At 43.4% G+C, this 26353-nt stretch overlaps 1 protein-coding gene across 1 annotated transcript; it reads left to right on the top strand.

Moving 5' to 3' along the window:
• Positions 1–1872: 1872 nt before the first annotated feature.
• On the top strand, positions 1873–26009 carry Tspan3 (tetraspanin 3). Its single transcript, XM_051156496.1, has 7 exons — positions 1873–2008; positions 14648–14839; positions 15062–15136; positions 15656–15757; positions 16548–16700; positions 16922–17005; positions 25562–26009. Exons 1-7 carry the CDS (start codon positions 1946–1948, stop codon positions 25652–25654), a joined length of 762 nt encoding a protein of 253 aa, XP_051012453.1. The 5' UTR covers positions 1873–1945; the 3' UTR covers positions 25655–26009.
• The last annotated feature ends 344 nt before the right edge of the window (positions 26010–26353 follow it).

Genomic DNA, 26353 nt, shown 5'->3' with positions numbered 1-26353 from the left:
TCTCTGAGCCCATCAGATCAGCTGTGTCCCATTGTAAAACATCATCACGGCTGGGCTTGTTGACAGTTGACATTCTATGGGTGAGGGCTGTGGGACCTTCATCTGAGCATCCAATCAGTTACATGCAATTCTGCCTTAATTGCATGTGGCCTTAGGGGAGGACTAGGGGAGGTGGGGGTGCCCTCTATTCAGGCATGGGGGAGTCGCCATCCTTGCTGGGTGCAGGCCTTCACTGTGGCTGCTTTAAGGTCACCCATTCTTCTGCTCATAATGCCCTACCCATTGCTTGTGAGTCTAATATTAGTGAGCTTTGGGGTGCCCAGGTTTGTCACTGGGACCCCAGGAAGAGGGCTAGAATCACTTGCGTCTCTCTGTCCCAGAGAATGAATTTAACCTGTCACCTGTCACTCAGTACACTTTTCTATGTCTGGCCCAGTCATCTCCCTCCTCTACGGGAGTGAATTTGTCTTCTTGCTCATTGTGGAAGGCCGTCACCTAGAGTTCCCTAAAAAAGCCCATCACATCACATGGGGATTTTCCTGACCGCGGGATACCTAGGCAGCACTCCATCTAAGTTGGCACTGGGAGAAAGTCTAATGAGTGAGTAAACAAATATTGCTTGGAGCAGATGAGGTAGGATGCTGAGGTGTTTGGGGGTACTTCTGTGAATACCCGGGGAAGATGATGGACCAGGGAGACCACAGGGAAGTCAGATGGCTAAGGACAGGTACATGGGTAAAGTTAGGAGCCTGAACAAGGAAGAGAGCGCAGTGCTGTGACAGGAGTAGTGTGTGTGGCTGAGGTGGCTTCTGCGGTAGATCACCCTTCCACTTGTGGCTATAGGCACCTTTGGCAATAGAATTACTCTGTCGCTTGTGGTACCAAGCCATCTAATGCTGGGGATGGTGGCATTAATGAACTAATAGTTAAAAGAATCTAATATGCACTGCGTGTTAACTGCAGCCTTCAGAGCCGGCTCAGCGGAGGCAGCGGCATTGCCACCAAATCTGATGACCTGGGAGTCACATGGTAGAATGAGAGAACTGATTGCCAGAGTTGTCTTCTGTCTTCTGACCTTCGCCTCCTTGCTGTGGGATGCTTGTGGGTACGCACAGACAGACAGACAGACAGACAGACAGACACACACACACACACACACACACACACACACACACACACATGCTATTTTTAATGGTGTTAATCGCTACAATTCACCTAAATTTGAAGGAAGTGCGCTAAATGTCGCCAGGTAGGAAGATGTATCTGTAATTGCAAATCTCAGTCCAAATGTATTACCCGGGAGCGTTTCCTCCTTTCTGATGATTTTTCCCTGAGCTATCAGAGCTTCTGGCATACCAAAATTTTCATTGGCTTGTATTGACGTCCACAGCACTTCTCCCCAACTTAGATGGAGTGCTGCCTAGATATCCGCGGTCAGGAAAATTCCCCATGTGATGTGGTGGGCTTTTTTTTAGGGAACAGTAGTTAAAAGAACAGAGTTCTGTGGTCTGTGAATCATTTGGTCTAGTAAAAAGTCACTCAATACAAGAGGGACATTGGCTGTCCCGCTAAAATTTCCCCCCAAAGAGGAGAATCCACACTCAAGGACGGTCAGAGGCCAGGAGGTGGGGTGGGGGAGAAAAGCGGCGTCGGCCCCTTTAAGAGGCGAGGCCGGCTCGACCTCCGCGGCAATGATTGGCTGAGGCGGCCGCAGACGCGGGACTCAGTTGCCTGGGAACGGCCTAGGGGGGCTGCGGCGGGCTGCACGCAGCCGCGAGGTGCTTGCTGGGGCGGTGCGCGGCGGCGCGGGGGGCTGCCGGAGCGCGGCTCAGGCCCAGCAGTTCTCAGCGGAGCCGCTGCCGCCACCGCCGCCGCCGCCATTGCCTCCTCGCTCGGTGAGCGCCCCTCCGCTCGCCCAGCCGGGCCTCCGCCGGCCGCCGGCACCATGGGCCAGTGCGGCATCACCTCCTCCAAGACCGTGCTGGTCTTCCTCAACCTCATCTTCTGGGTGAGCTGGCGGGCGGCCCCGGCCGGGGGAGAGGCCTCTGCGCGGCGCGGGTGCACCGGGCGGTGCTCGGGAGCCAGCCGAGGGGTCGCCAGGGCTGTGCGGCTCCGGAGCCCTAGGTGGGGCGGGGGGTGCCGACCGGAAGCCTCGGGGGCTCCGGCTCGCTGGCCCCGGGCCAGGGTTACGCGGGTCGCCGCGACCGGAGCAGCCTGCGGGACGCTCTCCGCGCTGAGTCTGTCGGGACGCCAGGCCCGAAATGGGACACTCCCCGGTGAGCCGGGTTCCGCTGTCTTTTGTCTGAGGCCTCGCAGAGCCCGTGGCCGTCCCCAGGTTGTGTTGCGGCTACGTGGGGACGCCGGGCCAGTCCCGGGCCAGGAATTTTCGGCTTAGAGCTCTTTGTATAGCGTTGCTTGGCTGCTACCCAGCCCAGAAAGCTGAAAGGACTGTCAGCCTGAGACAGCAGACCATTTCTTTGATCAAGAAAATCGCTGTCACGCGGGTGGGTAGCCTGAGGTTATAAAGCCTTTTAAATGTTTCCGCTGCCACGGGATTTTTTTTTTTTTTTAAGCAACGAATTCACTTTTATAATGGGTTGCCTTTGGAGCGGCGTGGGGGGCGGATGGTACCGGACCCCAGAAAAAGTGTTTATTATCTGTCCTATCTTGGGTTAGCCCTTATCTCACCAGGGCTGTAGTTTGTAGTAACCTGTTGTTGTTTGGCCCTCTCTCCTCTTCTTAAATCCTTCTGGACTTTGCACCAGAAAAAAAATCTTTTTAAACATGTCTTCCATCACATCTTTTTTTTTTTTTTTAAATAAATAACACGCAACAGCTTAACATTAGAACAGGGTTCAGCCTGTTTGCCTTGGTATTGTAAGTGAAAGTCTGCTAGTGTAACCCACACAGTAGTGTTGGGTGTGTTCTGATAAATTATTAGTTAATGGCACACTAGTGATGATTTGGGACCCAACTCACCCTAGTGTCCTCAGGCTAGTCGCTTTTCCTTTTCCCTTTGTTATAAACCCTTGCCGGGGCAGGTTTCTCTGTCCACAGTACCCAGGATAATCTCTGAACAGTTCCACAGAGCATACTTTAGTGTTCCGTCACCCACCCCCACTGGTTCCCACTCATCTCCTATCTCGGAAAATATGCACATCTATTCTGGAAAGAGTCTTCTCATTCCTCTTGCCCCTAACAGAGAATGAAACCTTTCATATCCCGACTGCTGGTAGCTTAAATGACGTTCTTAGCGCTGTGCAGGAGGTTCGTGATTGGACTCAGACTGAACTGCTTGAAATCACCTGTGTGGCATTGGAATTCCTGAGATTTTTCCCCATTTAGAACAGATGTTCCTCATACTTTAAATTACATGCCTCTTTAAAAGAAAAAAAAAAAATGTGTTTTCAGAGATTCCCCAGAGGAAAAACACCTTGTAGCTAATGAGACACTTAAGAGACCGAAATTTTGTTGTTTTTTAAATTTTATTTATTTTATCTACTTATTTTTTGAGACAGAGTCTCTCTGTGTAGCTCTAACTGTTCTGGAACTTACTCTGTAGACCAGGCTGGCCTCAAACTCAGAGGGATCCACCTGCCTCTGCCTCCGGAGTGCTGGGATTGAAGGTGTGTCCTATAGGGCCTGGCTTGAGGTGGATATTTGTATCCTCTTCAGTTGTTATGGATATTCGTATCCACAGTAGTTTCTTGTGGGTTTATGGAAGTATTTGGTTTTGTAGAGTCTTATTAGGTGAATTCTAGGCCATTCACACTCAGAGCCTAGATGTGTTAATGTGAGAAAACACTGGAAATACAGGAGGCATTTTAAAAAGAGAATCAGAATATGTATTACATGTTGTATGTATAATATCAGTTAATAATTCCAGCCAATTGCTTATGAATCTTTGGAAATTAAGCATATTTACTCCAGTGAAAGTTACCTTGTGAACTTCTTAGTGAGTTTTTGCTGAGGCTGACATATTGTTCATTTAGTATACCTTTTTGTTTTGCTTATTTTCTTTTTCTTTTTTTTTTTTTTTTTTGTTTTTCGAGACAGGGTTTCTCTGTGTAGCCTTGGCCATCCTGGACTCACTTTGTAGACCAGGCTGGCCTCGAACTCACAGCGATCCGCCTGCCTCTGCCTCCCGAGTGCTGGGATTAAAGGCGTGCGCCACCATGCCCGGCATGTTTTGCTTATTTTCAAGACAAGATTTTTTTTTTTTTTTTCTGTGTAGCTCTGGCTGTCCTGGAACTCAGTCGGTAGACCAAGCTGGCTTTGAACTCAGAGATCCACCTGCCTCTGCCTCTCAGCACTGAGATTAAAGACGTCCACCACCACCAGCCAGCTTCGTTTACCTTTTATTCGAGTTAGTAATAGTAAAATTTTGTGAGATTTGAGAAGGAAGTTAAGCAGACAACAGGGGGAAATAGCATAGTGTTGTAGTGGAGACCACTGACGTTATTAGCGTGCAGCAAGCTTTTGGGATCTGACAGTACTAGTAACTGTTGAGTTCTTTCTGCTTGTTAGCCATTGTGATAGGAACTTACATGAGTGTGATTCGGCAGGGAGTGCTGCTGTGCATATTACCAGTGAGAGCATCAAAGCTTAGGGAGTTAGGGTAACACACCCAAGATGTGGCAGGGCCAGTGTTCAAACTCAGGTGGCTGTCCCATTGCTAGAGCCCATGGTGTTAGAGGAGAGTGTGACTTCAAAAGATTTGGGAAAGCCGCGAGGCTCGGGGACATCACTGCTAGACCATATTAGAGGCTCTTTTCTCTCAAATATACTGACTTTGCCATTAATGTTAGACACTGCACCCACACTTAAACTATACCATTTAGCTTATCTGTTTAAGAGTTTAAGTCATGAAGGAGGAAGTACATTAACTTGTTAACAGATTTTTCCTGAGAGATTGTAATCAGTTTGTACTGAGTGTGTTCTTATAGGTGGCCCCTCCCTCCTTATAAACCTAGACATGTGTAACTGGTAAAGTAAGGCTCCTCTGCACTGACAGAGCATATCAGGTTCATCAAGTTTAGATTCCCCTGGGCAGCTTACTCACACTGGCTCTCATTCTTGGTGCTGGTTGATCCTTGATAAGTGTTAACGTTTAATTGCTTAGGCAGAACCTTCTATCTTCATATACTGGTTTCTTTGGCAGTCTGTCCGGTGAGCTGTGATACGGAAATAGAGTGGTGCCAGTCCTCAGGCTTTAAATAATCCGACGGCCAAACCTATTAATGTAGAATTAGTGTAGTTTGGACAGTGTAGCTCTTAAAAAAGAGACAGTTGCTTCTTTTCCTCGTGCATGTGGGCATTTGTGCAGTAACACATTTGTACATTTCACAACATGCATGTGTGTAGGTCAGAGGGCAGCTTGCAAGATATTGCTTCTCTCCTACTGTGCGGGTCCTGAGGGTGGGATGAAGGCATCAGACTTGGTGGCAGCGGCCTGAGACAGCCATTTCTCAAACTCAGTTCTCGAGCAGATTGCTAGCATATTAGGGGTATGGCTGGAGTGATCACTTTAGACAAGTGAAAGGGGTGTACAGTTTGTGTCTTAGGTTTTTCTTTTTTAAGGGTAACTCAACATTTAAAAAATGTTTTAAAAGTTTAAAATGTTACAGGCAGGCGGATCACTGTGAGTTCGAGGCCAGCCTGGTCTACAAAGTGAGTCCAGGACAGCCAAGGCTACACAGAGAAACCTTGTCTCAAACAAACAATCAAACAAAAGGTTAAAATGTTATATGTGTGGTGTTTTGCCTGCATGTGTGTCTTCACCACTTCCATGCCTGATATTCGTGGTCATAAGAGCACGTCTGGTCCCTGGAATTGGGGTTCAAGACCGTTGTGAGCTGCATTGTGGGTGCTGGGAATTGAGCTCAGGACCAGGGGGAGTAGCGAGTGCTCTTAATCTCTGAGCCATTTTTCCAGTTCTGAATCTTCTGTTTTTATACAGCAGTGTAGCTTTAAATGTAAGTGTATTAGTACTTGGTTCGTGAGCATTTATTAAAGGTTACATGGGTTTGAGGTAAAAGACTACCTTTGAAGGCTGTTAAAATACTTATCGGGATAATATGCACCTTTGTACAGGGTCAGACAGAGTTCTTAGTTTACTAAGTCAGAGACTTCATCATGTTTAAATGAAGGATCTTAGTTTAGTGGCCAGAGGATAACCTCAGATCAGTCTTCCATGTTGTTAGAGACAGTTTGTCTCAGCTAAGTGGTGGTGACTCATCCTTTTAATCCCAGGACTCGGGAGGCAGAGGCAGGTGAAGCTATGAGTTCGAAGCTAGCCTGGTCTATAAAGCAAGTCCAGGCCAGCCAGGGCAACACAGAGAAACCCTGTCTTGAAAAACAAAAATAAAAATCTGAGCCAGGCTCTCTTCTTTGTTGGCCATTGCACACCCACACTAGCTAGCCACAGCTCCTGGGACGCTCCTGTCTCAGCCGTTCACTTCCTGTCATCTCCTAGTAAGAGTGCCAGGACATCCCCTCTTCCGCATGGATTCTGGAGAGTCCTGCTTATGTAGCAGGCACTGTACCCTGAGCCATCTCCACGGCCCTGAGTCAGTACTTCCTGGCACCGCGCTTTTATTCTGGTAGGTTTATTGGTACTTAATCAAGTCCTGTGTCACACAGATGACTTTATCTATTCTCTCATAAAAACCATCTGGCTGGTATTTACTTTGCACATATTTATTTTAGACATTACAGGGGCTGTAAGAGAAAACGTTGTCCATGCTTGTAGCCTTTCTAATCTTGTGTTTGTTTTGTCTGTAATGAGAAGAAATAGTAACACTACAACTTGAGTGGGGAGAAGTCCGGCCAGGTGTGAGCACCTGCACTAGCATCATTACCTCTATGGTGTGAGCACCTGCTCTAGCATCATTACCTCTATGGTGTGAGCACCTGCACTAGCATCATTACCTCTATGGTGTGAGCACCTGCTCTAGCATCATTACCTCTATGGTGTGAGCACCTGCTCTAGCATCATTACCTCTATGGTGTGAGCACCTGCTCTAGCATCATTACCTCTATGTGTGAGCACCTGCACTAGCATCATTACCTCTATGGTGTGAGCACCTGCACTAGCATCATTACCTCTATGGTGTGAGCACCTGCTCTAGCATCATTACCTCTATGGTGTGAGCACCTGCTCTAGCATCATTACCTCTATGGTGTGAGCACCTGCTCTAGCATCATTACCTCTATGGTGTGAGCACCTGCTCTAGCATCATTACCTCTATGGTGTGAGCACCTGCACTAGCATCATTACCTCTATGGTGTGAGCACCTGCTCTAGCATCATTACCTCTATGGTGTGAGCACCTGCTCTAGCATCATTACCTCTATGGTGTGAGCACCTGCTCTAGCATCATTTATACTCCTATGAAATAACCTCTATAAAGACAGGCTGAAAGCTATATAAAATGTATCCTGTTTTTAAAAGAGCTTATTTCCCTGTGTGAATGGATATAACTAAGGAGAATTGTTATATACAATATGAGCATTTGCACACCTGTTCTACAAAAAGTTCTTACAGAACTTTCAAGTGGAGCAAGACAGGCGGTTGAAGACCCAGGAAAAGTTCAGAAAGTTAGGCCAGTGTGTGGATGTGATCTGGTAACCGTTCGAAGTTTGCAGAGGCTTCTCTAAGGAAGTACAGTTCTGTGTGGATATAAGAAGCTGGTTTGGGAGTGATTAAATGAAGTGAGGCAACTGAGTACTGCAGGAGTAGCTAGGTCATAAAGACAGGGTTTACTTGGCATGTTCGGATTACTAAGTAAAGGCGTATAGGTTATATGTGAGGGAGGAGGAGCAGGCTCCAGGGGCCAACTGCAAACATGGAGTTTCAGCTTGTGTTTTAAGACCCTTTGTTGTCCCATCCCACCCAGACAGTAAAAAGTCAGTTATTACCTTAGAAGCTTGCAAGTCTAAAATAGCCGTTTCCACGCTGTTGCAGCAGCTTATCTGTGGTGAAGTAGTCTGTCTCCAGTTTCAATTGCGATTTAACTTTGAGGCTCTCAACTGATGGTAGTCATACACTGGATTGACCGAATCAGCAGTAAATATAAATGACCAACTCAGAAGGAAAAATACAGTATAATTGATCATGACCTTTGCAATGTCATCAGAATGACAGTTTAAAAGGATTAAATATTTAAGCCGTGATGTCAGTGACACTGGTAGCTTATTGACATTCCAAGTGGGCTTTGACAAAGTTTTCTTTTTGGTAATATGATAAAAGAATTTTTACCAAAAAGAAGTATTCATCAGAAAATATCTAAAGGATAAATCAAAGTCAAACCTAAAAATAGTGACAAATGGGAGCAATTGACAGGCACCTAAAATGTAGGATTGAAGAGAGGCCTCTTTTATGTGTTTCAGGGCAAACAGATCTAGGAATTAATCTGGAAAACACACACACACACACACACACACACACACACACACACACACACACACACACAAACACACACAACAGTCTTAACTTTAAAGGTAATTTTGCAAGAGTGTGTGTGTGTGAACTTAAATATATTAAAAACAACTAAACCCTCAATATCATCGCTCAGACAGTATCAACTATTTCTTAAAAATGTCTGTGCACTAAGATGGGTAGTTTCCTGCACTATACACATGTTAAGTTATATTCTCAGTGTTTCCAGGCTATAGTGCAAGCTCCCTTCTTAGGGTTTAGATTTTTTATTTTGCTGTTGCCATTTTATGGTGGTGTTTTGACAATTGTACAAGACACTGTTTCCATTTTATGTACTTTCAGATTTCTAGAAGTGCTATTAGGTTATAAAGGCTAAAGTTGCTATGTGTTGCCGATTGTTTTTCAAAAAGATGCTTTTGTACTACTCTATACTTCTCTGGTATAAGTTGAATCCTGTTTTACTTCATTATGGACCAATTTGTCAAGTAGAAAATGTCATTATCTCAGGAGCTTCAAAAGGTGGCCTTGATTTCTGAGGGAGTGCTGAAGGTTTCTGGGGTAGTCTTTTCATGGTCATTGGAAAGATGGCAAGAGAGTCAGTGAAATACGTGAGCTAAGATTAAGGGATCAGAGTAAGCCTGATAGAAACAAAAAGATTTTCGATGTCTTAGGTAGTCTTAATTGCAGGAGGGTAAAGTTCTGGGAAACTTTCTTCCAGAAATGAGTTGCACAGAATTACCAATAACTTCTTGCAGGAAAGTAGTGAGGTACATATAAATCTAATATGGCTACACAGAAACTGAGAATTAAATGTTAAATATGGGTATATGTTGAATGTTTGTGATTCTCCACTGCTTTTTATAATGTTTAGAGTACAGTCTTTAACCAGTTTTTCTCTTTTTGACTATTTCTCACTCCCAAATTTCTATTCTTTACCAATTGATTCTTTGAGTCAGACATCATTCTGGAGGAACAGCTTATGGGAAGCGAAATCATTAGGCTCTGAGCTTTGAGTGAAGTTGAGGTGGACCCCATTTTTGCAGTTGTAAGTAGGTGTGATCCCTGTGTCTCTTGACACACACACCCACAGTGACTCTGTCGCCTCATTCTCGTTCTCATGTTTTGCAGGAAGCTTCCATTGTCATGGCTCTGGATTTCCATATAGATAAACTGACAACAGAGCAATGTTATCTCCCAGTTTTAAACAGATCTGTTTAGTTTTACCATTGCCATTTTCCAGAGGCAGGTCTCAGTGCTTGATGAAAAAGAAGGAATTAAATAGTTTTATGGGTTTTAGGATTTCACTGGCTCATCTTTTTTATCCCTATAGAGGAGTTGAGTAACATCCCCCCCAAACAAAACAAAACAAAACCAACACCAACCTTGGTTTGTAAACCTCAAAACAGCAATGTTATGTAAGAATGAAATTTCTTCTTGAACACATTCACTTAGAGACCCAATAGTTCAATTTGTAGAAGAACAGTTCAGTTAACAGAAAAACACCAGCCTGCCTGAAGTTTTAAACTTCTGTGACTTTTAAAACATGGGGACATTTAAAAAAAAAAAAAAAAAAAAAAAAAAAAGATTCTTGTTTTCCTCTAAATTCCCCTTTACTTCTTTGTAAAAAGAATGGCTATTTTTAGTACACTGCCCTGGCACAAATCATCCTGACAGGCCCAGACTGTCTCAGAGGTGACTATCAGCAGCTCTGCCCTGCTGCTACACTCTCCTCCCTCCCCTTCTCCTCTGCAGCTGCTTTGTTGGCAAAGTCCTGATCCAATCCCATCAATGACCCCCCTCCTACAAACTGAGGATCTAACCAAGTTTATCTTTTAATTTTCTGTAACTTTTCTAATAATGTTACACATTAAAAATCAGAGTGACTGGGCTGGAGAGATGGCTCAGAGGTTAAGAGCACTGACTGTTTTTTCAGAGGTCCTGAGTTCTATTCCCAGCAACCACATGGCAGTTCACAACCATCTATAATGAGATCTGGTGCCCTCTTCTGGCCTGCAGGTGTTAAATAAATAAATCTTAAAAAAAAAAAAAAAAAAAATCAGAGTGAGGACAAAGTTCCCATCACTAGTAGGAACTGCTTATGCTCCTCTGCTGCCGACCTTACAAATTGCTATTTACCTTACTTGTTTAGCTTTGTTTGGGTGTCATTAAAGCAGATACTTAAAATTGTTTAGGTTTTTCAGCCACTGTTTGAAGCAAACACCTACTTTATATTTTCAAAAGTCATTTAGAAGAGACAAGTACTGCTGTTTATACTGTCACTGTCAGCAGTGAGTGCAGTGTCCACTTGGTGTGTCTAAATGCTCCATTACTTCCCAGTGATGCTCTTCTGTCCTGTGAGAATGGTGTGCAGCATCTGTCATCTCTCAGACAGTAAGCAGTATTCACAAGTGGGATCTCCTGCCTCACTTTCCATTGGATTCGTTGCATCTAGTTTTGATTTGTTTTCTACATTCTTGCACTTAGTTTCAGATGGATGCCTCACTCTGGTTTGAGAGGAGCAGCCCAAGGCCTTTCATTATCCCAGGCATACTTAGTATGAATCTCATAGATGTCTCTTTAGGCTAAAAACTCATCACTTTACTTCTAAAATGCAAGTGGTTCTTCAGTGCCCTATACTTTATATTAATTTTGAGTGTGCATTATCCTCTTGTTGCAATTTTTTAAGATTTATTTATTATGTATACAGTGCTCTGCCTGCATGTACATGTGCATTCCAGAAGAGGGCATTAGATCACATTATAAATGGTTATGAGCCATCATGTGGTTGCTGGGAATTGAACTCAGGACCTCTGGAAGAGCAGACAGTGTTCTTAACCTCTGAGCCATCTCTCCAGCCCTCTTGTTACATTTTTTTAATTCAAATTTATCTAAGCTTAACAAAACAAAACAAAACAAAACAAAAACACTTCATTTACTAGCTGGGTTTGGTACACTATGCTTAAATAGAAACAAACAAAACACCTGAGTAAATTTTAAGGGGGTTTATTTCTGATTACATGGGTGTGTGTGGATGTGTGTGCATGTGGATGTGGTTGCCTGTGGAGATTAGACCAGGGCACTGGAGTGCCCAGAACACGAATAGGAGTTGTGGGCAGTTTTGAGCTGCCCAGTGTGGATACTGAGAACCATACTCATGTCATCCTCCCGAAGTGCAGTACAGGCTCTTAACCACTGAGCATCTCTCTGGTGATGAATTCAGTTTTAAACAATATTATTTTTATTTTAAATTTGGGGGTGGGGTGTGAGTATATGTGCACAAGACCAGGGGCCTGTAGAGTCCAGAAGAGGATGTCGAATCTCGTGGAGATGTGGGTGCAGGAACTGAACCTTGGGTCCACGGAAAACAGCATGTGCAGCCTTCTCTCTTGCCACCACCACCTCCCAAGGTCATTTTAATTAAAACTTTTTTGTTCTATTTTTGAGACATTTGCCACAATTTCCGTTTAGCCCCTACCCTCTCTTTGTGGCAGGGTCTCACTGTAGCCCTCACACACTTTGAACTACTGTGTAGACCAGGCAGGCCTTGAACTCATAGAAGTCTACCTGCCTTAGCCTCCTGAGTACTAGGCTTAAAAGCACGTGCCACCATGCCTTCACCTCCTCCCTATAAATCTTTTAAGAAATAACTCTAAAGGAATGATTCTTGTGTAAAGTTAGCTTAGTGCAAGTGGTGGGCACAATTAGTAATTCATGTTTAAGATTTCTTCTAACTCTGTTTGAAGATTATTTGCTTTAGTAAAATGTGTGTATAGGTATGTTTGTGAATATATATGTAGTTGAGAAAATGTTTTAATAAGAGCATTGTTACAAGCTGGGCACAGTGGCACATGCCTAGCACTTGGGAAGGCAGAGGCAAGCGATCTCTGTGAGTTCCAGGACAGCCTGGTTTACAAAGTCCAGGACAGCCAAGGCTACACAGAGAAGCTCTGGCCTGAAAAACCAAACCAAACCAAACCAAACCAACCCAACAAGCATTGTTACAGAGTCCACATAGTTCTAAACTGTTAAGCCTTGTCTTTTTTTCTCATCCCACAGTGACATATCCCAAAAGCAAATGTGTTTGTGAATTTCAACAGGCCTAGTAGCTCTTAGTATAGCCTTTGTTTTAATGGTGTACTACTTACTAATTACTGCTTACAGTCTGTCCCAGACGTTGTGGCCATCAAAATCCAGTAAACTGAATTAGTTTCCGGATTGTATTTGAATAGTGACCTGACTGCACTGATGGGACAACACATACAAGCCAACCACAGCTAGCTATCCTTTAGGCAGAGGTGGAGGTTACGGTGAGCTTTACTCTGTAAACTTTGATACTTGCTCATGCCAGGCAGTCTTTGAACTGACACATATGGTGGCGCAGAGCTGGAAGGTAAACAGGCACAGTTTGTGCCCAGGAGGTATATAGAGAAACAGAGTCTGAGTTTGAGGCCAGCCCAGTCTACTGAGTGCATTCCAGGACAGCTAGGACTACACAGAGAAACCCTGTCTTGAAAAACCAAAAACAAACAAAAATTTGCATAATCTGCATTTTATGCAAGTTAGGCCTTGCCCTGTTCGTATTTTTAACAACAATAATTCTTATAAAGAACATATTTAGGGGTGAGGGGAGAGTCAGGGATTAAGATTAAGGGTAGCCCAGGTTAAGACAAGTGCTTCAGTAAGGTGACATCGAGGTACTGTAAGGAGGTTGAGAGTGAGTTAGCTGGGACTTGAGGCAGAAATGAGGAGGTGTGACTGCAGCACCCTGAATCTGGAGAATCCTTGTTAGGGTGAGAATATCAGCAGCTAGGGAAACTAGCAGTGCAGCAGAGATGGTGTAAAAAAAAAAGTTATCTCCTTCAGTCGAGTTTTTATTTATTATTCTCAATTAGTGTATTCAGTTATGAAGAATAGAGTCTACAGTGAGAGTGGTAGGCTAGGCTATAACTGGAGCATTGTTTGAAGTTTCTTCCCATTTAAAAAATAATAATAATCGTGTGTTAGCCAGGCGTTGGTGACATGTGCCTCTAATCCCAGCACTTAGGAGGCAGTGGCAAGTGGGTCTGAGTTTGAAGCTAGATTGGTCTATAGAGCAAGAGGGGGGGGCGCTGAGGGGGAGGGGGCAAGAGAGGGGGTGAGGGGGAGGGGGTGAGTGGGCAAGAGAGAGGGGGGCCGAGGGGGAGGGAGGGGGCCGCTGTGTGTGTACGCACGAGTGTATGAATCAGGTTACTGAAGCCTCCTTTTTGCAGATCCAACAGTGACTGTGATGATGTGTTCTAAGCTGGAGCTGTGGTGTCCAGGTTACTGAACCTCACAGCCTTCAGCATGAACTGAGTTTCCAGGGTCAGAGGGTTGAATGGTAATTAATGTTAACTGTGGAAGCTGTATGCAAGCTCAAGGATTTATGTTTAATTTTTCAAAGATGGAGTAATCCCACTTGTGTGAAAGCTCTGCAAGTTCTGCTTTTTAGAACAGTTTAGCAAGTCCTAGTAGTGTGTGTCTATTTATCTATATGCAGGTAGCTGTCAGCACAGAGCTGGGTGGGGCCCAGTGCTAACAAACCAAAAGTAATGGAGAATGTATAAAATGCCCGTGGAGAAGGGGCCTGGATATTGAGTAAGGCCTTGTGCATCCACCTTCCCCTTAAGTGTTGCAGCACCCATGACTCCCAAATGTCCAAAGAATTTTAATAAGGAGTCAGGAATGTTTCAGCTTTACTGATTTAAGAGTGATGGAACTCTCACTAAATTATACCCTCCTAGGTTGAAGACAAGCTTCAGCTGGTACAGTGTTTGCATAACATGAGCACAGCCTGGGTTAGATCCCAGCACGACCTAAGACGAGCTGATGGTGCCCACTGCAATCCTGGTACTTGAAAGTGCAGATGGGCTGGGCATGATGGCACATGCCTTTAATCCCAGAGGCAGAGGCAGGTGTATCTCTGTGAGTTTGAGGCCAGCCTGGTCTACAAAGTGAGTCCAGGACAGCCAGGGCTACACAGAGAAACCTTGTCTTGGGGGGGGGGGGGGAAGAAGAAGAAAAGAAAAGGGAAAAAAAAAAAAAAAAACAGTGCAAGCAAGGAGGGCAGAAATTCAAGGTCAGTTGGGATGCACAGAAAGAGTCTCAGAAAAGAAATTATAACCTAGGAAAAAGCAGGAAAACTGTGGTGGTGGGACTCAGACTAGTGTGTTCACTCTGCTTTTTACAGGGGGCAGCTGGCATTCTCTGCTATGTGGGAGCCTATGTCTTCATCACTTATGACGACTATGACCACTTCTTTGAGGATGTGTACACACTCTTCCCTGCTGTGGTGATCATAGCTGTAGGAGCCTTGCTTTTCATTATTGGCCTAATTGGCTGCTGTGCTACAATCCGGGAGAGTCGCTGTGGGCTCGCCACGGTAAGTTAACCCTTCACTCGCCACACATTCAGACCATGGGGGACTGACTGTTCTACCTGGTCCTCCTTATGAACTGAGAGAGAAGCTCTGTAGATGTAGATGTCTGTCTTAAACTTCTAGAGGTTGTCCCATATAATTTTTTGCCATATAATTTTTTTAAGTCGAGAATATTTAGAACTGTCTTTATTAATCTACTTAATTTCTGATCATGTTTCTTTACAGTTTGTCTTCATCTTGCTCTTGGTTTTTGTCACAGAAGTTGTTGTGGTGGTTTTGGGATACGTGTACAGAGCAAAGGTACGTTGTCCACTGTGACTCACAGTGCTTTGAAAGCTGGTGTAAGCTTTTCAGGTAAAGTGAAAAAAGATACTCATCCCACCAGGGTCAGCGTTTTCATTTGGCTTATTTCAGTGGTGCTACTGCTTTAAAATACCTAAGGTTAATTGGCGCTTATTTATGCAACTTCTCTTCTCAATATAGCTAAATACAAATTGTATTTTTTTGGTAGACATTTGATATCCACATGGGTGGCACCTGCCCAATGCACAGTTGTTGCTTTGTTCCTTTTGAGTGGCTTGTCATGCTAGCTTCTTTTGCATAGTCTTTTTGAAGGCCACTAACCTGCGTGATTTAATAGATGTTAACTGTTTGCTGTTAGTTTGAATCTAAGTGGAGCAGGAAATCTTTTTCTTACCATAAGTGTACAGAGTACTCTGGCAACTTACAAACATGCTATTTAGGAATATTAGTTGCAACTTTGACTGATGTTACTTTGAGCAGTATTTTTGAGGGATGGAATCTTTTCTTTTGGTTCAGGTGGAGAATGAGGTTGATCGAAGCATTCAGAAAGTATATAAGACCTACAATGGGACCAACTCCGATGCTGCCAGCCGTGCTATTGACTATGTACAGAGACAGGTGAGCTTCCTTGAAGGTTGTTCACACATGGGCACACAGGAACTAGCTCTTCTCTTTATGGGAGTGTGGGCTGAGTGGACCTTCACAGCCATAAGAAAGTGTGTGCCTACTACCCTGCCTCCATGTTTCTTGCTTTTTGTCAGTCTCGTTTCAACTTTTTCTTTATTTTCTTAAAAGTAAACCACACACATTCCAAACAAAATTTCGTAAGCATTTTGCCATTGGAAATTATATTAACTCAGCTGGATAGCTGTGAAGTGTGAGGGGCTGAGAGATGGCCAGTGCTTAGCAGCATGCACTCTTTTGCTGAGGGCCTGAGTTTTGTTCCCTTCACCTATGTTGCATAGTTTCCAACCACCTGTAACTCCAGTTCTAGGGCATGGCACCTGGCTTTCGTGGTTACCTGCACTTGCATGCCCATATCCATGCATAGACACCATTTAAAATAATGAAGTCAGTCTCAGTACCCTCCTCTCCCCCAGATATAAAGATTTCTTTAATAAGAATATACCTCTTTTAGGCAATGTACTTTTCATGTACAGATCTAGAACTCATAGCCATATTTAAATTGAGATGAAAATCTAGTTCTTCAGTCACACTAAGCACATTTTAAGTGCTCCTTTCATCTTCATGTGGCTAGTGGCTACACGCTGGACTGTACAGATGCTGTGTGTTCTTTATTGTAGAAAGTTCTGTGTGTCACTGATCTGGAGTAGCTTGTTAAAGCTCTGTTGTGCACAGAGCCCAACAGACACCTGCATCACCTAAGGAATTTCTCTCTCTCATCCAGTTGCACTGTTGTGGAATTCATAACTATTCAGACTGGGAAAATACAGATTGGTTCAAAGAAACAAAAAACCAGAGTGTTCCTCTTAGTTGCTGCAGAGAGACTGCTAAAAGCTGTAATGGCAGCCTGGCCAGCCCCTCTGACCTCTATGCCGAGGTGAGTTTGAACTATTTTTCACTATCTAGTCACTGTGCTGGGACTTCTTTTCAGTCTTTTAAACTTGTCTTTAATGGTATTTTATTGTGTTGTGTTTTAATTGTGCATCTATAAGTTGTTTTAATCATTAGCTGTTTTCGGTTCCATGGCTGTCAGTGACTGTAATTGGCGTCTGCAGCTTCTTCTCTTAAGAGCAAGTCTGACGAGGCTGTGTGTTACAGGGCTGTCGGGCTCTGGTTGTAAAGAAGCTACAAGACATCCTGATGCATGTTATCTGGGCAGCACTGGCCTTCGCAGCTATTCAGGTGAGCAGCGCTAGCCACGAGAGGCTGGTATCACAGGCAGCTTGCTCTCTCATGTCAGCCATGATGGTTTTAGTTACTAAGCAGAGCAAATCTTCACGTACCAGCCACCAGTTTCCAAAAATGGTTCAAAGAAACCAGTGATGTTTATAGGAAGGGATTATTAGAGGGGACTCTGCTTTGTTTTCCTGTATTGGTTAGTGAGGGCACCATTCAGATAACACACTTATGCTGTGGGGTATTCCTGGCAAATATTTTGATAGAACTCCACAGACCTTTAAAAATACTGCTATATTTCAGTTTGGAAGTGGAAAGCTTTCACTTCAGTTTTTTTTTGTTGTTCTTGTTTGTTTTGTTTTTAATACTATTTCACTTTCTTGTTTTTCTGTTCTTGAGTTTTGTTTTTACTTTTTTTTTTTATTCTCCCTGAGATAGGGTTTCTCTGTGTATCCCTGGCTGTCCTAGACTCACTTTGTAGACCAGGCTGGCCTTGAACTCACAGCGATCCACCTGCCTCTGCCTCCCAAGTGCTGGGATTAAAGGTATGTGCCACCATGCCCGGCTTCTGAGTATTTTTCAAAGCTTTTAGTTCTTGAAATAGGCTTCTAGCCTCAAATGTACTTTATGACACCTTTTAATTGTTACATTAAAACAAGCATAATTGCTACTTTAAATATAAGATGTTTGGCTTTCCTGCTCTTTGCACATTTGAGCAGAAACTACTATATTTACTGGAAAGTGCCTCTAAAATGGCAAAGGGTGATTGTTTATTTTGCTGGTATTCAAACAGCAATGAAACGATTCATTCCAAAGCCTAGCTTCATATTTGCTGCAGTCCCTGCCATCCCAAGCATTTACGTTATGGCTCAGCATAACAGTAATCCAGCAGGGATGTAGTCCACATTTTGATTGTGTATGTAAATTCGTTCATTTAGCTAAAACAGTGAAATAGGAGAACAGCAGTCTTCCCAAGTAGAATTCTGGCCTGCGCATTTTCTTGGTAATTTCTGTGATGACAAAGCTGTGCATACTAGAAAGAAACAAAAAGCTTTGGGATTGTGTAGCGATCATGTCTCAGGAAGTACACAGCTGTGTATATGATGGAAGCTCTTGCTCTAGCTGTGTCCCGATGTAAGTAGTAGTTTATAAAGATACGTGGTTTTATTTGTTTTTCAGATTAGGAAGGCTAAGTCAGGGATTCTGAGTTTTCGCAGATTCAAAACCTAGTGGTTTGGAAAGTAAAAAAAACTTGGGTTGCAAGCAAAACAATAGATTTCCCCCCAATTTTTTTTTAAACAAGAAGATCTTATTTATTATGTTTACAGTATTAGTATTCTGCCTGCATGTGTGCTTGCAGGCCAGAAGAGGGCACCAGATCTCATTATAGGTGGTTGTGAGCCACCATGTGGTTGCTGGGAATTGAACTCATTACCTCTGTAAGAGCAGCCAGTGCTCATAAGCTCTGAGCCATCTCTCCAATATGTTTTTAAAGAGTGCCTGGGCCAGGCATGGTGGCGCACGCCTTTAATCCTAGCACTCAGGAGGCAGAGGCAGGAGGATCTTTGTGAGTCAGAGGCCAGCCTGGTCTACAAAGTGAGTCCAGGACAGGGGTCTGTTACACAAAGAAACACTGTCTTGAAAAACAAAACAAAAGTGTCTGTAGCTCGGTGGTGGTGGTCCATGCCTTTGATCCCAGCACTGGGGAGGCAGAAGCAGAGGCAGGTGGATCTCTGAGAGTTTTTCAGGACAGCCAGGGCTACACAGAGAAACCCTGTCTTGAAAAACCAAGAAGAGAGTCTATCTCTAAATCTTCTAAACCTTTGGTATCAAAATGTAGTGGTGCTCTGAGTGGAAAACTAATGATGACAGAGGTGACTCAGTAGCCTTTATGTTTGTCACATAACATGGAAGTTTCAAGCTAGAAAAGAATACTTAGAGATTCTTTAATTCTTTTCCTTTGCTTTGCCGCTAAAATTAGGAAAAGCAAGGGCACTATGACCATCAGAGAGGCAATAGAAAAGTAGAGTCTGAACTCTCATTCCATTAGTATTTTGTTTGCAGTTATAAATGAAAGAATTTGAGTTTTCAGATCAGATTTTTAGATTTTTTTTAAAAATCCTGACTAATTGGCACTCTAGAGAAAATGGTACAGTTGAATAGTAGTTGCAGCAGAGACCAAATTTCTTGGTTTAAAAAGCCTAAAATATTTACTGTGTCCCTTTAAGAAATATGTACTAACCCTTGCTCTAGCCTTGTTAAATTATCCAGGTGTGTTTAGTACCAAAAAGAAAAAGAACTCTGAAAGAAGAAAATCTTTGCTGATTATTATAACAAGGTTTATTTAACATTTTTCTTATATCTCTTGTCAGCTTATTAATCAACATGATGTTATGCTTTCTTGCAAATAGACAAATAATCAACTAGGAATTTTGTATCTAAAGTTCTAATAATAGTACAAATCAAAGTTCTTTGTTAAGTTCTTGAGAGATTGTGCTGAGCAGGCAACATGAAGAAGACTGATGGCTGATCTTTGGAGTCTTCCAGTGGGCATGCTCTAGGCAGAGAAATAGCTCAGTTGGTAAAGTGAGGGTATGAGTTGCGGGGAGGGGCAATCAGTGACAGGGACTGGAGAAATGGTTCAGTGGTTAGGAGCACTGGCTGCTCTTCAGAGGACCCAGGTGTGATTCTCAGCACCCACATGTCGGCACACAACTGTAATTTCAGTTTCAGGGAATCATGTGCTGTATTCTGGCCTCCATGGTCTCCAGAATTACAGATGGGTTGCTAGGCCCTCCTGGCAATTATATAGGATCTGGCCGTCTGAGCTTTGGTCTTGGCTTTCATGGCAGAAGCTTTAACTGCTGAATCATCTCCCTAACCCTCTTGAGCCCCCTCGCCTTTGTTTGTAGAGGCAGCTCATTTCTCTGAGTTTCTGTGAGTTCTTCAAGATGTTTTGTATGTGTTCATGTCTGTGCTTGTTGGATCCCCTCACATTGGGCTTGCAGATGGTTGTGAGACACTATATGGGGTGCTGGCAGTCAAACTAAGGTCCTCTGCAGGAGCAATTAAGTGCACTTAACCACTGAGCCATCGCTCTAGCCCAATAGTACAAAAAATAAAAACAAATGGCTTCAATATGACAGCATCCCTTCCTATTTTTGTTTTTTGGGTTTTTGTTTTTTTGTTTTTTTGTTTTTTTTTTTTTTGTTTTGTTTTGGTGTTTTGTTTTGTTTTTTGAGACACAGAGTTTCTCTGTGTTGCCTTGGCTTTTCTGGACTCACTTTGTAGACCAGGCTGGCCTCGAACTCACAGTGATCTGCCTGCCTCTGCCTCCCAAGTGCTGGGATTAAAGGTGTGCACTACCACTCCTGGCTCTACTTTTGTTTTTATAACTGTTCTCCCCACCACAGTTCAAAGTGAGGTATAAAGAGAATCGTACAGTTTGCATCTTGTTTCTCAAAAGCAGATTGGTATCTTTTGTTATATATATTTACCTTGTTTGGCTATGTACTATCTCGTTTTAGGGGAATACTTCAATTGATGTTAATAGGTACTTGTATAAGTTTTGTCCTACAAAGTCAAGTAGTGGCTCTCTGTTCTGCATGTCATAGTCTATTTATAGCAAAGTGTGTGGCTGTGAAACTGAAGAGTTAAGAATATAAGTGAGTTTTTATAGGTACTAGCCATTATTTCTCAGAAAAGAGTGCTTCCAGGACAAAGATTGCTTAATTTTGTGTGAAAATACCTAACTTTCCTCCACCTCTACAGACTATCATAGAACATTTTATTTAGCAGTTAGTTTTTTACATAGTAAGCATGATTTTTAATTAATTTATTCAGATTACAACTCAGTTGTAAACTCATCACTTGTATCCTCCTGTTCCTCTCTCCCTCCCGCTTTCACCCCATTCCCCTCCCCTAGGCCTATGACCGAGGGGGACCTCCTCCCCCACTATATGGTCATAGGCTATCAGTCTCATCTTGGTAGCCTGCTTATTCTTTCTCTGAGTGCCACCAGGCCTCCCCACCAAGGGGAGGTGGTCAAATATGGGGCACCAGAGCTCATGTCAGAGTCAGTCCCCGCTCTCCACATGACTGTGGAGAATGCCCTATCCATTGGTGACTTTTCGTTCTTTTTTTTTTTTTGACTTTTCGTTCTTAACAGATTTTATATTTGGTGTTTTATTTGACCTAGGTAAAGATTGCTTCCCATGACTTAAATATTACACGGTACATGTTCATTTTTTTTCCCCAGACAGGGTTTCTCTGTGTAGCCTTGCCTCATTTTAAGAAGTAATAAAGCTATTAAATTCCTGTAATATTTCCAAGTCTTTTGTTGCAAATTTTCAGTAATCAATGTAGTGTTAGTGCAGGGGAGTGCTGTAAGTGGTTCTGTCATACTTAATGGTGAGAATAAGACATTTCTGGATATAGCTTAATGCTGTTAAATGGTCTCATTTCCAATCAGTAGGGTTTTTTTGTGCCTTTTAAGTTGCTTTAAAGTCTGTACAAGTTGACTTAAGTAAAATGAAAGGAAAGAAATGAGATGTATTTTGACCTCATTTTGAGGCTGTGGCCCCAGTGGAATTTACCCAGCTGAGATGAAGTGAGGTGGGTGGGGATGAGAAGGGAGAACTTTTCTCCTCCTGGCAAGTCCATGATGTTAGTATTTTTTTATTGCTTAGTTTAATACTGCCTGATAACATTTCTCTAAGAATTGGTAGTAGATACGCTAGAATTAGATTTAGCAAATCTTCAACCTCTGCTTCCAAAGCATGTATGGTGCTGTAGGTCAGCAGCCACTTGGTAAGTAGTTTGGTTTGGTTTTTTGAGATGGGGTTTCTCTGTGTAGCCCTGGCTGCCCTGGAACTCTCTTTGTAGACCAGCCTGGCCTTGAATTCAGAGATCCACCTGCCTCTGCCTCCCGAGTGCTGGGTGAATAGCATGCACCACCCCCGCCCGGCCACTGCTTGGTCAATATTAATGTAGTGGTGCTGATGGGTTTAAGCAGCAGCCTCCCAGCCTAAATGGGTGGAATAGCAGCTGATGGAAGGCAGAGCGTGACTTTCTGAGTTTGCATGTATAGACCAGGTGCATTTGCTGAAATTAGATTGCCCCTGTGTGTACAGAGACCCTTTAAAGTTTTTAGTTAATTTTACATCCTGACTGCAGTTTCCCCTCCCTCCTCTTCTCCCAGTTGCTGGGCAAAGGCTCTCTGATGACAGTTATGCTAGCTCCTGTCTGCAAGAATAGCAGAGTATCATTAATAGTATCAGGGGTGGGCTCCCTCTCGTGGCATGGGTCTCAAGCTGGACCAGTCATTGGTTGTCCACTCCCTCGATTTCTGTTCATCTTTGCCCTAGCACATCTTGTAGGAAAAATTGTAGGTCGAAGGTTTTGTGGCCCAATACCCCCATTGGAAGTTTTGCCTGGTTACAGGAGATGGCTTGTTCAGACTCCATATTCTCCATTGCTAAGAGTCTTAGCTAGGGTCATCCTCATAGAGTTTTGGGAGTTTCCGTTGCCCTAGGTTTCTAGATCATCCCAGAGATGCCCTTCCCCACCCCCTGCCCATTTCAGTTCTTTCCCCCAGTGCTTCCTTCCCACCTGATCTCTCTTGTTCCCATCCCTGGCATCCATTCTCCCCTCCCCCGCATCCATCCTCCATGTCTACTCACGCATCCCTGTGTGCTCCCCTGCCCCCCCCCCCCCCAGCCATCCTTGTTACTTAGTGTCTTTGTGTCTGTGGAGTGTAGCTGGGCTGTCCTGTACTTTACTGTGTGGCTAATATCCACTTACTGAGTACATACCATGTTTGTCTTTCTGGGTCTGGGTTACCCCACTCAGGATGATCTTTTCTGGTTCCATCCATTTGCCTGCAGATTTCATGATGTCATTGTTTTAATAGCTGAGTAATACTCTTGTATAAATGTACCACATTCTCTTGTCCTTTAAGGGACATCTAGGTTGTTTCCAGTTTCTGGCTATTATGAATAAAGCTGCTACGAACATAGCTGATCAAGTGTTCTTGTGGTATGGTGAGGTGTCCTTTGGGTATATGCACAGGAGTGGTGACTTGAGCTGTGTCTTGAGGTAGATTGATTCCCAGTTTTCTGAGAAAGCACATACTGATTTCCAAAGTGGTTGTACAAGTTTGCACTCCCAGCATCAATGGAGGAGTGTTCCCCTTTTTCCACATCCTCACCAGCATGAGCTGCTGCTTGAGCTTTTGATCTTAGCCATTCTGATGGTGTAAGATGGAATCTCAGAGTCATTTTGATTTGCATCCCTGATCACTAAGGATGTTAAACATTTCTCCAAGTGCTTCATGGCCCTTTAAGCTTCCTCTGTTGAGAATTATCTGTTTAGATCTGTGCCACATTTTTAATTGGATTATTTGGTTTGTTGTTTAGTTTCTTGAGTTCATTATATATTTTGGAAATTAGCCCTATGTCAGATGTGAAGGTTCAGTGTCTCTGGTTTTATGTTGAGGTCTTTGATCCACTTGGACTTGAGTCTTTTTTTTTTTTTTTTTTGGTTTTTAGAGACAGGGTTTCTCTGTGTAGCCTTGGCCATCCTGGACTCACTTTGTATACCAGGCTGGCCTCGAACTCACAGCGATCCGCCTGCCTCTGCCTCCCTAGTGCTGGGACTAAAGGCGTGCGCCACCACGCCCGGCCCTTGGACTTGAGTCTTATGCAGGGTGATATACATGGATTTCGTTGCAGTTTTCTACATGTAGACATTAGTTAGACAAGCACCATTTATTGAAGATGCTGTCTTTTTTCCATTGCATAATTTTGGGTTCTTTTCAAAAATCAAGTGCCAATAGATGTGTAGATTTACTTGTGAGTCTTCAATTCCATTGATCAATCTGTCTGATTTAATATTAATACAATGAGGTTTCTATTACTGTTGCTCTGTAGTACAGCTTGAAATCAGGGATGGTGATGCCTCCAGAAGAGCTCTTACTGTACAGGATTGTTTTAGCTACTCTGGGTTTTTTTGTTTTTCCATATAAAGTTGAGAATTGTTCTTTCAAGGTCTGTAAATAATTTTGTTGGAATTTTGATGGGAATTGCGTTGAACCTGTAGATTGCTTTTGCTAAGATGGCCATTTTTACTATGTTAATCCTACCAATCCATGAGCATGGGAGATCTTTCCATCTTCTGATATCTTCTTCAATTTCTTTCTTCAAAGACTTGAAGTTCTTGTCCTATAGGTCTTTCACTTGCTTGGTTAGAGTCACACCAAAATACTTTATATTATTTGTGGCTATTGTGAAGGATGTGGTTTCTCTGATTTATTTCTCAGCCTTGTATCACTTGTATATAGGAAGGCTACTGATTTTTTTTTTTTTGAGTTAGTTTTGTATCCAGCCGTTTCTCATACGTATAGCAGAAGTATTAGTTGTGCTTTAAGGGGAGCTGGCAAGCAGAGGATGGGGGTGTTATCTGGGGTCCCTGATGCTGGTGTGGTCTCTGGGAAAACAGCAGGAGTTGTGAATGAGTCCTCTGCCTTTTAAAGTCCAGTAACTTAGGCCCTTCACCTGTCGTGGGGACTCAGAACAGCAAAGTAACGTTGGCTACTGTTTGTATTTTGTGAGAGATTGCGTCGAGACTTTTGGAATTACTTTCTCTAATAATCTAGTGTAATCCTTTTGTTTATCAGTGTAACATGTCTCTATCCCAATATGCTACTCCAGAAGTACTTATTAAAATGGAAAATTAGGAAGAAGCAATGGCCCTTGACAAACACTATGTCAATAGTACCACAGAATCAAAAGTAGTAACTACTAAGCAGAAGCCTTTCAAAATACATTCTTGACATTAAGGCTGTCTTTTCACTTTTATGAGGGTTTGTGGGTTTTTAATGAAGCTTTTCTTCCCTAAATCCAGATGTCTAAAAAGACACTGTCAAACAGGTTTCTCTAGACGTGTGCTGTCTAACATGGAAGCCACAGCCACATTGTAATTGAAGTTAAACATTTAAAGTGCAACTCAGTGGCCGTGGGTGCATTTCAAGTGCTCAGTAGCCACATGTGCACAAAGACAGGCCATTTCCATCACCATAGAAACTGCTTTGGGATGTGCCACTGTGTATTGGTTTGGTTTGGTTTGGCTTGGGGTTTTTTGGTTTTGTTTTTGTTTTTGGAGACAAAGTTTCTTTGTGTAGTCTTGGCTGTCCTGGACTCGCTTTGTAGACCAGGCTGGACTTGAACTCACAGAGATTTGCCTGCTTCTGCCTCCCAAGTGCTGGGATTACAGGCATGCACCACCATGCCTGGCTACTATGTATCCTTAATGGGGCATTTCAGTAAAATAGCCTTGGACTGTGCTGGCTTCACAGAGTTCCTGGACATAGGGCAGAGAGCTGACACTTAGTGCTTAGCTACTTCTGTTAAATACCATGTGTTTATAAAAAATTCCCTCTTTCATTGTTGTTACTGCTTTTTGACAATTTGGGGGTCACTAAAACTTGAAATAACCTTCATTGCCAATAAAGAAATACACACTTGCCAAGAGCTTCAGCCATTTCCTACTGTTTCCTTCCTGCAGCTGTTGGGCATGCTGTGCGCCTGCATCGTGTTGTGCAGACGGAGTAGAGACCCTGCCTATGAGCTCCTCATCACTGGTGGAACCTACGCGTAGCAGACAGGCAAGCCTGGGCTAACTTTTAGTATCCTTGTTCTGATTGGAAGGTGAATTGAGCAGGCCTGCGGCAGTTCGTTCCTGAGTTCATCTAGTCAAAGCACACGTACGCTGGTGTTGGACAGCAGGCTGGCATTTCATGTACCCACCTACTTACCTACCCACCTATGACCTTCTTACCCCTGTTCTAGCTGATTCTCCATGCCCTTACTCTCAGAACCACTTACAAGTTTCCCTAGTGTGGTAGAGCCAAAGGAGGGCGTGGGCCTGCTTCTGTCACTTCCGAGGAGTGATGTGACAGTGCTGGAGTATCACCGGGTCTTTTTCATCTTCAATGAGAACTCTTGCCAAAGGTTTTGGGGGTGTGAGGGAGACTCCAACTGTCTGGTGCCCCTCCCTCACCAGTGTCCTTTTACAGAATATATACTGTACTACAATAACCTAGCAGCTGTACAAAATGGCTAACATAGATTTTAGAATCATACAGTGTATGTCTTTGTTCGTCTTCAAAATCAGAGACTGATCTTTGAAACTAGTGGTTTTTAATCAAAGCTGCTTTATAGGAAGACTATAATGTATGCACTACTGTTTTAAAGCCGTTAGTGTAAGGGTGTGAGTTTCTGTGTGATTGAACTCATTCATCACAAGTCTTAAACTCATTAGAGACAGTGTACCCATGTGGACTAGCAAAATAGTGTG

Source organism: Acomys russatus, chromosome 14, assembly GCF_903995435.1.
Source record: "Acomys russatus chromosome 14, mAcoRus1.1, whole genome shotgun sequence".
Taxonomy (NCBI): Eukaryota; Metazoa; Chordata; class Mammalia; order Rodentia; family Muridae; genus Acomys; species Acomys russatus.
The sequence above is the reverse complement of the archived record's forward strand: the minus strand, read 5'-3'. Positions and strand labels throughout refer to the sequence as shown.